Source organism: Sparus aurata, chromosome 16, assembly GCF_900880675.1.
Source record: "Sparus aurata chromosome 16, fSpaAur1.1, whole genome shotgun sequence".
Classification (NCBI taxonomy): domain Eukaryota; kingdom Metazoa; phylum Chordata; class Actinopteri; order Spariformes; family Sparidae; genus Sparus; species Sparus aurata.
The window spans coordinates 24,827,694-24,840,483 of record NC_044202.1 but is presented as its reverse complement, the minus strand read 5'-3'; the positions used below and the strand labels follow the sequence as shown (position 1 = coordinate 24,840,483).

Below are 12,790 nucleotides of genomic sequence, written 5' to 3'. Positions count from 1 at the left end.
GAAGACTAGTACGACTGTAACTCATTAGAATCGAGAACAGCTGTCTGGCAATCTGTCATCAAAGTTTGCCTCCTCCAGGGGGCAGGGGAGCCATGAGTGCCACAACTGACTGTTAGACACACAAACTGTGTCCCAATTCAGGGTCTGCACCCTTCAAGGACCTGCCCTTTGCGATCTCCCCAAAGGAGAGTCCTTCAGAGAGATCTGCAGGCAGCGTCAACCGTTGTTAAATGGGACGGTCTAGCCTTTGGAGCATTCCCTGGTTGCGTCACCAGATGTTCCCGCCCCTGCCCGTACGTCACTATTTATGCAGCCCAGGTCCACGAAAGTGGCAAGAAGAGTAAAGTTTGACTGTCAGATATTTTTGAGCTATAGGAATTCCTGATTTCCCTTGTTAATCCTCCTGCTTGTGGAGGAAGAGGAGAAGTGGCTGGTTTATCTTGGGTTAAGAGGACCGTGGAGAGGTAAACCTGTTATTGAACCCGCAGTAATGTTATCATTATTATCATTATTAGCTAGCTAACAGTATTGGGTAATTAACATATGATACATTATGTTAATGCTGACATATAAACTGCTGATCGCCACATATGGTTTTATTTCAATTTTAAAGACATTTTTCCTATTTAAAGTGTTTGGTAGATAGGTTTGTTTGTTCTAATAATTTATTATTATTATTATTATTATTATTATTACACTGTACTGACCCAGATGATGTCCCACTGACACCAGGGTCTTTTTTTATCTTATTGTTTATTCTGTTTTAATATTGTTTTTAATAATAATTAATTAAATAATTAATAATAAATAAGTAAGGATTGTCCTCTGGAGCAGAGAAGAGCCTCTCCATCCTTCCTGCATCCTCATGTCCTCCTTCATCCTCCCTCCTCTTTTTCCTCAGCCCTGGCTGGCTCTCCTCATCATCATCATCATCATCTTCCTCCTCCTGGTCACTTGGCCCCGGTGTGTCCTCAGGGATGGAGGCAGTTAGGTCAGGGGGGGCACAGGAAGGCCTCTGTCCTAACACCTCATCCATGAGGACAATCCTAAGGCAGTGGAAATCAATGACGTCAGCAATTTTCAGCAAATTATTTATTAACTTGCATGGGTACACACCATCATTCAAACCTGCACCTAATTTGTACTTCTTCTTTAAATGGTCCCACTTGTGTATGGCCAGCTGGGCTCAACCTTCCCCTGCAGGCCCATTGTTTCCAGAACTGTTATGAACACAGAGAGAAGCAAGAAAGGTAAACGCAAGATCACATTAACACAGGGATGCAAAGATTTGTAACATCAGGACAGACACATGACACATTTAATATTTATTATTTATTTACACTTTACAGTCTGGAAATAAAGCAAGGATCACAGCCTGATCTAAATCTGTTCATCTTGGTCCATTTATTTACATTTAGTAAAAATAGTCTATAACATCTCCACAGTCACAATAAGATGTAATATATAAGTCTGAACGTCTAAAGTTTGAAAGTGAAGGCTTTTAAGGCTTTACTTCCAAAGGCATCAAGCTGAGTATTACCGATGTATTTTAACTGTAATGTTGAGTACCAAGTATAAACCCAATACTTGCATTTAAATGTGAGATCTGTGCCACTTGTGGTCGCCATTATTTATTTATTTATTTATTCTCTTCGGGCGCGGAATGAATCTTGGGATATGTGAGGCAATGAAGGGTAGTAGCGGCGCAGCCTCTACTACCTCTAAGGTTAGGGCCATATATTTGGGTTAGATTTGTTTTTTTGTTTATTTTCACTTATATTGGTGTGGTGACATGATGTGGGATGGACCCCATAATCAACCTATATTATTTCGCCTGTCACCTGGATTCAGATTTAGAGAGAGGGGGCGACCGAGGACTGCACATTTTTTGTTAACCACAGGTTTAAGCTTACAGTCTGCTACCAGTTTTTCTTTAAATTATTCAATAAAACCTTTAAAATGGAATAAATTGAAATGGATATACACTCAGTACGTTGTGCCTCCAACCTGCAAAAATTGTAAAAGGACAAAGTCATTGATAGACCGCTCTATTACAGACTGTACTCTGGGAGAACCACCCTGTGGACTCCCCAAATCCCACAAAATCACAATTTCTAAATATTGTTGCTTTTGCAATCCGAAACTCTGACCTCACATGTGACCTCAACAACTCTGTTAGGGTTAATGCTCCCACATGATTTTACACCTGTGACTCCCTCCAGTTGGTCATAAGAAGCTCTTTAAGAAACCCAAGCAAGTCCAATTGCCTTCACATAGCACTCAGATATACCAAGATCTGTATGACTGAGAACTTCACCACATATATACAAGGATGACAACCGCCAAGTGCTACGTAGATGAAAAGCTAATCAGTGCCTCTAAGTAAAAGGCCACAGTAAAAACACGGGACAAAACATGAGTTTTGAATGACCATTTTATGATGACAGTTAATCATTGTAGGTAACGAAGGAAACATTTGTTGGGCGTGGAATTCTTAGAGACTCCCACAGAGGGATGGGATCAAAGTTTCTGATTTATTGTGTATGCTTTACAGCCTCTTGTCTTATTACTTTGCTGCCTGTTTAGTAATCTGTGCAGTCATCAAGTGTATGCCCACATATTCAGTATCTCTTCTCTGAGGGTGAATAACAACTACAGGAACTTTTGCCTTTGGATTTATTAAGCCATGGCGGACAAAGAGCCACAAGCCCTGAAAATGAAGCAGGAAATTGGGTTGATTGGTGGTATTTCATTTATTTCAGGAACCATGATCGGCTCTGGTATATTCATGTCCCCACAGTTTATACTGGCCATCATTGGAAGCCCAGGAGCAAGTCTGGTGATCTGGGCTCTCTCAGGAGTTGTAGCTCTATTTGCAGCACTGTCCTACGCCGAGCTTGGGACAGTCATTCCTGAATCTGGAGGAGAGTTCATCTACATACTGAGGATCTATGGTTCATGTCCTGCTTTCTTTGCAGCATACACTACTATCATAGTTTTGAAGCCGTTTGGGGCTACTGCAGCGGCATTGAGTGTTGCAGAGTATGTGATAGCACCCTTTTACCCTGACTGCCATCCTCCTGAGCTGGTAGTAAAATGTGCCGCAGCTGTGGCTATACTGGTTGTTACCATAGTCAATGTCATAAATGTCCGGGTTGCCATCAGAATCCAAGTGATCTTTTTGGTTGCCAAAGTGCTGGCGCTGACAGTCATTGTAATTGGAGGGATAGTCGAGCTTGTCCAGAGCAGCAGTGTAATTGTGGAGAATTTGAAAGTTGAGAATGCATTTAAAGGCACTCAGTACTCTTTGAACAATTTAGGAATGGCTTTTTATCAAGGACTGTGGGCTTACGGTGGATGGTACAACTTGAATTATGTCTACGAGGAGCTGAAAAGACCTGAGGTGACAATGTATATCTGTATTATATTATGTGTTATGTATTTTATTCAACAGTACAAAAGTTACTCTAGTCAGCAGATAGATGATGCCTTGATAAAGATTTAGCCAGTCAAATGTCTTGATGCCAAACTGGGAAACAAAACCCCAAAACTCATTTTATAACTTATTTTTCATTAGCGTTGTTATCATGTGAATGTGTGCGGTAATGACAGTAATGTGAAAACACAACATCAAGCTGCAAATCACAGAATGCTTTTTGGCAGAAAAAGCAGGTCACATTGACAATTTTTAATCAAGGCTGGTTTTTGGAAGTTAGGTAGTTATGGAATTTTTAATTCCCTTAATTCTTGACTATTTTTGTTTAAAAATTATTTTTTTGTAAAATAATGTCATGTAATTTCAAAAAGTTTTCTGCTTCAGCATGTCATTATAAAGTTAAATTTGTTCCCTGGTTACAATTGGTTACAATTTTCGTCATAGAAACACTAAGGGGGAAGGTTGTCTGTTGCCACCAATGATATAATTCAAACGAGAACATGTAAGACGAGCAGTGACTATTGAGAACCACGGGTCAGCAAATATGATTAAGAAAAGCATTTAAGATAACACCTGCTGTTCAAACAGTTCAAACAGATTCACATATTCCTTTAAATCACTTCTGATGTTGCTTTCTCTTACTCTCTAAAAAAACAACAATGGGTTAAATCTGCAGATTGCTGCAGAAATATTGGATTGGAGCCAGCACAAGTGGGTAGAGGATCCCCCAACAGAAAGGTTGTTTGACACAGTCAACTATCAGTGATACATTGACTCCACCTTGGGTAATTTTATAACCAGGAGTTTTTTACTGTATCAGTTGTGGTTAAATCATTCTATTTTTGTATTAATATTAATTAACTATCCCAGCTGGTTTGACACTCGAGACATTTCGGTCACCAAATCTTTATGCTGTTAGATTTTATTCTTGAGGGGTTGGACCAAAATCCTTTTTTACACAGGATGGGCAACTCTAACAACTATGGGGTATGAAAGTAGATGAAACATTTACTTCCTAGCTCACAGATCCTGAATGTTTTATTTTGAACTTGGTATATCTTTTATTCCTTAAATCCAGTCCAACAACCTACCTTACCTTAAACATCCACATGCAACCTATGTTCATTTTTCAATGTGTGAATATATTGTGCGAAGAGTGCATACATTGGGAATTGTTCTGCTTTCCAGCCTCATTGGAAGTTTTTTATAGATCTGGTTTGATCAAAGTGCAGATCATGTCAGCTGTTCGTGTTTACATGTTTACCACAACATCACATTGGTGTTGCCTTTTTCATTTCAGGTGAATCTTCTGAGGGCAGTTATCATTGCCTTTTCTCTGGTGACTGGCTTGTATCTGCTAGTTAATGTGAGCTATCTGACAGTGATGACACCAAAAGAGCTCATGTCCTCCAGTGCAGTAGCAGTAACCTGGGGGTAAGACAACACTTGATGTTGTTCACTTCATTTTAGAGGGGTATTTAAAAGGTTTAATCTACCACCTCGATGATACTGTGGAAAACATATCAAAACTGATGCAGCACAACCTGAGATATTGTCTTGTTTAATCTACACCTGAAATTGAAAACATGGCACCCACATAACCCACATTTGGACTCATTACCTATAGTTTAATTTGAGTTTCAGGTATGTTGTGTTGTGCTAGTTGCAGGTAATTTAGCCTTAAGCCACTAGAATTATAGGGATAATTCGTGCTAAAATTCAAAACCCATATTTTTGCTCTTTCTTGTTGTGTTAATCATTCATCTAGATTGATGGTGTTGGTTGTTTTGGAGATATTTGTTACAAATATCTCTGTCTTCTCTCAATGTAATAGAACTAGATAGAACTAGGCTTGCGGTGCTCACATCCCCCTGAAAATACATTTGAAAAACTCAACAGCAGTGTTTCTTCCCAGGAATCTTGACCCGCTTACTCAAGATAATGTACAGTCCTTGTTGTTAACAGGTTGAACATGTAGGAGATATTTTCTGTAGTAGTTTTCAGGCCCAACTAGTGTTGACTTAACACAGCTCCACCTGAAACCACAAAAAGGGTATTGCAACCTCTTTCACATGTGCAGTAGTACACTACAAGACCTGTAAACAGACATCGATTGAACTTACCATGTTATTCTGAGAAGACTGAGTGGTATATGTGGCATGAACACAACTGAAAGTCAGATAAAGAAGTATAAAAAATCTGAGAGAACTTTGAGATCAATCTTGTATTAACTTCAGCCTTTTCCCACAGGAATAAGGTGTTCGGGAGCTGGGGCTGGATCATGTCTGTGGCTGCAGCATTATCTGCTTTTGGTTCACTGAATGGGTCGTACTACAGCGGCGGCCGTGTGTGCTTTGTTGCTGCCAGGGAAGGACACATGGTGAGAATCTGTCTTCCTTATGGACATGTTATATTATTAAGTATACGATGGTTGTCACAGAATTTCACTAAAACTTGTGTTTGTTTTGTAGCCAGATATTCTGGCCATGGCTCATGTCCACAGACTGACTCCATCTCCAGCCCTTATCTTCACCACTATTATCTCTCTGCTGGTGCTTATTCCCGGAGACTTCCAGAGTATTGTCAACTACTTCAGGTGAAAGCCCAGTCTGCTTGTCATATATTTAGTTTGACACTTCTCTTTTACTTGTATTAAGAATGAATAACTTGTTTGCACGTGTCTGACATGCCTCTTCATCACTGTTTTAGTTTCAGTGCTTGGATTTTCTATGGCATCACCCTGTCTGGACTTATCTACCTCAAGATAAAAAAGCCAGAGCTTCCGAGATCATACAGGGTCAGTGTCACACACATTCATTATCATTATAAAACACATGTATTTGTCTCTTTTTTAAGTTACATGACAATCAGATGTCTGGTCTCTCCCTCTCTTCACAGGTCCCCATTATACTCCCCATACTGGTCCTCCTTGCAGCAATATGCCTGGTGCTGGCCCCCATCATAGACGATCCTCAGATTGAATACCTCTATGTGACTTTATTTATCCTCAGTGGAGCTATAATATACATACCCTTCATCCATTACAAGCTCTGCCCAAAACTGTTGACCAAGTTAACAGTCTTCCTGCAGCTGTTCCTAGAGGTTGCCCCGGAAGACAAAAACCTCTGATTTAGTAGGTTTTCCAGTTTTGTCGTTTGTGCTTTTGTCAAACATTGCAGCTTCAAGATGTGTGAAACAAAAAGACCCTAAGAATCAAACTGCAGCATCCTTTGTCAATGTATACTTTTTAAATACTATGTATTATAATCTTAAAAGAACTGACTTCAATAAAATGCATGAACAACAGTTTTTCTAAAGTGTACAATATGCAAATAGAACATCTGCTTCTTGAGCCTTATGTTAAAAAATAACACTCACTCAGATTATGTGATTTTAAAAAAGTTTATTAAATAATTGTTATCTGACAAAATTATAAAAGTAGACATGGCCAAACCATAGTGCAACTTTCACATGAACAACGATTGTTCAACACAGAACAGGAAAGAGCAGGGAAGGGAGAGAGGTGTTTAAGTGTGTAAATGTACTGGGTAAGCACACAGACTGAACATCTGTATGACAGTTATCATACATTATTATCAATCTCATCTGTCTGGTGACAGACTATGTTCTTGCTTGTTCAGCTTGCCTACTCTGTAACCTAAATACTGCCATCATTGCTTCATTTTTTGAAGTAATCATGCATTTTGTACAAGCTTGGGGTTGTCAACGCCTGCTGATCCATTTAGGAAAGAGGGAAAATGAGTTGTCTTTAAAATTAAAAAGAATAATGCTGGGATAGTGATAACATTGAAACAGCTCACCCTTGACCACAGGTTACAACACAGTTCAAAACTAAAAAGGTAAGTTTACGTGTGTAATTTGCAATGTGTGTGTGTGTGTGTGTGTGTGTGTGTGTGTGTGTGTGTGTGTGTGTGTGTGTGTGAGAACAAGAGTCCTTTTGTCAAACTCCAGTTGAAGAATCACTCAGCTCCAGTTTTCTTCTCTGTGCCGTTAGAAGCGTTTGACTGGCTTTCAGATGCGTCTACACTGCTCTGCTCCTCTGTCCCACTCCCGCCTCCCTGTGATGACTGGTGGTACAGCATGTGAAGTCGCTCTGCATTTATGTCTGCATCCTCCGCCCCCTCACAGCACCTTATCCACGACTGAGGAATAGCCTCGATGCCATAGTGGGCCCCAGCAATGGCCGCTGCCATGCAAGCTATTGTGTCAGTGTCCCCTCCCAGGGCCAGACTGTAGGCTATTGTCCTCTCCAGGCCGCCATAGTTCTCTGGAAGGCATTCCCAGGGCTGCAGGCAGTGGAGGACGCAGAAGATGGCAGTGGGGACTGAATGGAGTGCTGCAATGCCGTTGCCTGGAAGGAAGGACAGGAAACGTTGAGTGATGAGAAAAGATCAGAAAAGAAAAGTAGAGTTAAGGGTTTTTAAGAAAAAATGGAAATCCATACTGCTGTTATCTCTTAAAACAGTAGGATGTCCCTGTAATTTTGAGTTGGTTCATAAATTAGTCGATGAACAGAAAATTGATCTGAAACTATTCAAATTATCCATTTATTGTTTAAATGATATTTGGCATTAATTTGTTAATTCTGGCTTTTCACTTGTTAATAATTGATGTTTTCCTTTGATCTTCTACGATAGCAGAGTGAATATCGTGTCACTTTAGCCATTTGGTTGGATAAAACAAGCAATGTGAATAAGTCAACTCTGGTTTTGGGTAACAGTGATGGGCATTTTCATTATTTCCAGATATTATACAGACCAAATTATTAATCGAGAAAATAATTGGAAGTTTAATTATGAAAACTGTCATTGGTTGCGGCCCTAGATAGTACAATAAACAGGCAATGAACGAGCAGAAAAGGATGGATGGGTGACAGAAACTCTCTTAAATCTAAGAAAGAAAAAGTCATGATAAAATCAAAGATAAAGCGATACTGACCCAGTTCAGAAATGACCTCCTCGATGCTGACCTTGCTCCTATCCATCAGGTCTCTAACTCTGTGGAGGCGCTCACAGAATGGCTTCTCTGCTTCTTTTAGGCTGGACAGAGACACCATGGTCATGAAAGATTTACGATAAAAATAACACTGCCTGAATCGGACATTTCTGGAAATCTTCCTTTGTTTCCTGACAATGACCCCCACACATCAGATCACAAGGCAGACATGACTAGTTCAGATCTGTGCTACAGCCACGTTTATTCATGCGGTACTCACATTCTGGCATCATTGCGTGCCGCCTCATTGCTCTCCACTTCCTCCATCTCTGTGATTAGCCTGCTTATGAACTGCTGAGGCAGGTCTAGTGCCCCCTGCAGGGAGAGGTGCACGGCTAACGCCTGCAGCACAGCTCCATTATAGCCCAGAGAGCAGGAGTGGGTGAGCATGGCACCCAGACGGGCAAACTGGAGAGGGTAAAAGGAGAGAAATCAAAACAAAGCAACCGGGTCAGACATCGCTGCGACAAAAAAAATTCATGAAGATAAATGTGGTTTTCTGCGAATCTATGCAGAAGTGATTACTTTTTACAAGCAGGTCATATCAACTTCGTCTGAAGACACTTGTCAGGATGTTAGCTAATCACAGATGAACCACAGTGAAACCTGAACAACAGTTAGAAAAAACACAGTGTTGTGTTGTGAATTAACACTCCTTTTTACACGAGACTACTGGTGGAAAATATTTGTTTGAATACACTGAGCTGGTGCTTCTCAAGCTACATCTCATGTACGTGTTTTGAAGCAGAGATTACAACCAAGGACAGGACTTGAACTCAAATATAACTTCTATCATTTCAGTTATTTCAAATTCTATTTATGAGAAGAATTGATAGATTTTGGTTTTCTTGATCACTTTTTGATCTAGATTTAGACTAGCATTACCGTCATTTGACTTGGCATATCAACTTCAATTTGACTCAAGTCGATATCAGATACACACTAGTTTACTTGGTTGCACAAAAGAGGAAACTTTTAGGCATTATTATGTTCCAGCTTTTTTTTCACTCCATATCTGTATTTAAAACAGCTAAAGCTTTTATTATTCAGGGGGAAAAATCATAGGTTAAAAAATGGATCCCTAAATTCTCTCTTTTCTTTTTTTTTTTAACTATTCATCTGACTTTTAATTGTGTTCATATAACATTCAATCTTCCCTTAATTGCATGGAAAGCACAGTTGATGTGCTTTGAATGACAGTGGTAATGAGTCTTATTGGATTAAAGGTTAATAAACTTCACTGATTTAACTGATAAAAGTCTGTTTACAGGTCTTTTAGTGTTATCATATTAATTCATGATAGTCACAAATAGTAAAGTTCAGCTCTTTATTAACAAGCTACAGAATTACTTCTGTTTTAAACATGGCATTTCAATGTAAAAATGTGTATAGCTCCAACATGCATGACACTAAGGGTATGGTTTGTTGCCACAAGGTTGTCTGCTCACCCTTTTAACATCAGCCGGATCAGGAAAAGCCAGTGCAAAGGGGGCCGCCCTCATGGCCCCTCCATTCCCAAAGGAGCCTCGACCATTAAACTGGTCCCTGGCCGGCTGATACACATCACTGAGCTGAGGGGAGGACAGCTTCTTCAACACCTGGATCACTCCAGAACCATAACCACGACCTGGGGATGCACTGTACTCCTTTGCGAACCTAGAGCGGTGAGACACAGGGGCTTAAATTTGTGTTTGGGTGTGTGTGTGTGTGTGTGTGTGTGTGTGTGTGGACTTCCCAGACCTTTGGAACAATTTTTACACCATTACACTTGAACTCTGAGGAGAAGCTATTATTGTAAGCAGCATTCACTCGTGTACCTGTGAGCCATGTCCCGCTCATCAAAGCCGGCACGAGTGAGTAGAGACTGGACCACACAACGCGCCATCGCTGTGTCATCACTGTACTCAAGGATACCTAAAACAAACACAAACAGGCACATAGAAATTAGGGGTGGTGGAAAAAATCGATTATTGATTAATCGCGATTATAATTTTGACGATTATGATTCAATTATTAAATTTCCAAAAATCGATTTAAAAAAAAAATAATAATTTATTTATTTATTTATTTTTTTTAAATAGTAATACAAACTGGAGTCCTCCTCTTACTGGCTTCCGCTACATGGTCCACAGCCTGGAGCCAAGATATGTTATTCCATCCCGGAGCTTTTTCACACTTAAATCGATTCCAAATCTTTACAAGGAGACAAACCTTTCCGTGCAAGTGTCCCTCAACTCTGCTCACAGGGTAGCAATAGCCTGCGATGCCTGGACATCCAGAGCTACAGTCTCATATGTGACCGTTACAGCTCATTATGTCAGCAGTTAATGGAAGCTAATGTCCTACGTACTTCAGACGAAAGCTATGGATGATAGCCACACAAGCGCAAATATGTGTGAGTTTCTCAAAGCAATGGCAGACGAGTGGGGAATAGAGAAACACGCCCTGGTTCTCGTCACCAACAATGCTTCTAACATGAGTCCGGCTGCTGAGCTTGGCAGCTTTCTTTTAACAGTGAAACACTACATTTAAAACAAATTAAAAAAATAATCATTTTGATATTACAGTTACACTATACAATATTGAAGGTGCTGTGAGGTGTTACTCAAAAGATAAGTAAAATAATTCAGCAGCTGACTGATATTAAATGGAAGATCATCATCGTTAATAATTGAAAATCGAATCGATAATCGTTAATAATCGAAAATCGATTTGTAATCGAATCGAGACTTCAATAATCAGAATCGAATCGGGAAATTGGACCGATTAACCACCCCTAATAGAAATATAGGCATTGCACAGTGCACAAAGGTCTCCTTGCATGACCTGACCAGCCCAGTTGGTTCAGGCACCAGGTCATCAGAGAGCCTAAAGGCTCCTCTAACCCCTATATTAATATTGTGGTGGGGCCACACAGATTATCTTGTCTTGACCACGAGAGAGGCAAATTTCCTGGTACTATCTATAAATGAGCTTTACAGTGTTAAATCCCAGCAGCTACAGTCCTGAAGAAATCAATCAGTCCTAATTTTAGTGTTAATTGTCAAGTTAAATTTGCACAGGTTGGTTTTCTCACATTTTAATTGAAAAAAATGTGGATTTGTGGACATCGTTTTGTAGAGTTACAATGATTTATCGATTAGTTTTCAAATATATTCTTGATTGCCTACTATTTTGATAATCAATGAATTGGTCCGACTACATTTTTAAGAAAGGAGAATGAAAAGTGTAAATTCTCTGACTCCAGCTTCTTCAGTGGGAATATGTTCGGATTTATTTAGCCCTCTGAGAAAGTGAACTGGATATATTTGGGTTGTGAACAAAAAATGACACCTGAGGATATCACCTTGAGCTTCGGGAAAGACTGGTTTACATTTTCCACCATTTTAACGACCAAACAACAGATTAATCTGAGAAAACTTTGGAAGCCTGGTATAGCATTCAGTCCTACTTAGGAACTGATTTTAGACTTTCAATATGTTCTGAGGCACAGCTCGGTATGAGTGAAGGGTAGCCCGCAGTAAGGCTGAGGAGCAACATCTTCTACTGCCATCAATACAGGTCTGGTATTGAAATATTGCCCTTCCACTTACCATTTCCTTTGGTCTCGTCGTCCAGGCTGTTGAGGTGCTGCAGCACACTCTCCATTGGAACCTCCTCCGCTCCTTCAAACTCTCCGCCGACACAGTCTCCCAGCACAGCCGCGACCAGCGCTCCCCTAAACCGGGACAAAGACGCCGGGCCCCCCGCTGCCACTGCTCTCACTGCCGTCGTTGCCATTCATCCGCCGGTGAAGAAACGTGAACGTACACCGAGAAAGCACTCAGTTGGCCCGTTGACTAAACTGTCAGACAATGTGAGGATAAAGTGCGAGTGACAACAACAACAAATGTCGACCCCACTCCTCCTCTCTACTGCTTCCTGAAAAACGTCTTGATGCCTGTTTGACCCCAGTGAAAGGGTCGGGTCAGCGCGCAGAGAAATACATGTTTATAGACTTGGTTTATAATCAAATAGAGGCCGCAAGCCGCTCTGATTATCACATTTCTATAAGAGGAAGTGCGCTAGATACCGACGTGTACATAATAAACGCGACACAACTTTACTAAAAAAGGTCACTGCAGGTACCTAGTTGTTAAAAGATTGAATTAGGTCTCAGTAAGTTTATTATGTGTCCACTTTCTTTTACAGTTTTTACCACAATCGTCTCATGTATGCTGTACAACTGTAGTTGACACATATACCCTCAGTTATACGGTACAGATATACATTTGTTATGATTGCCCCCTGCTGGACAGGAGCCGATTTTGACAGGGGCACTGATCCTATGCACTTCTC

At 40.4% G+C, this 12,790-nt stretch overlaps 2 protein-coding genes across 2 annotated transcripts; one reads left to right on the top strand and one right to left on the bottom strand.

The window, feature by feature from the left end:
* Positions 1–2,586: 2,586 nt before the first annotated feature.
* LOC115566353 (b(0,+)-type amino acid transporter 1-like) lies at positions 2,587–6,755 on the top strand. The gene is made up of 6 exons (XM_030392194.1): positions 2,587–3,403; positions 4,737–4,870; positions 5,687–5,816; positions 5,908–6,032; positions 6,146–6,233; positions 6,335–6,755. The coding sequence occupies exons 1-6, from the start codon at positions 2,687–2,689 to the stop codon at positions 6,563–6,565; spliced, it is 1,425 nt and encodes a 474-aa protein (XP_030248054.1). The 5' UTR covers positions 2,587–2,686; the 3' UTR covers positions 6,566–6,755.
* A 67-nt stretch (positions 6,756–6,822) lies between these two features.
* Positions 6,823–12,470, bottom strand: adprs (ADP-ribosylserine hydrolase). Its single transcript, XM_030392197.1, has 6 exons — positions 12,046–12,470; positions 10,270–10,366; positions 9,901–10,108; positions 8,673–8,860; positions 8,396–8,496; positions 6,823–7,808 (listed from the first exon to the last, which is right to left on the bottom strand). The coding sequence occupies exons 1-6, from the start codon at positions 12,230–12,232 to the stop codon at positions 7,417–7,419; spliced, it is 1,173 nt and encodes a 390-aa protein (XP_030248057.1). The 5' UTR covers positions 12,233–12,470; the 3' UTR covers positions 6,823–7,416.
* Positions 12,471–12,790: the final 320 nt, after the last annotated feature.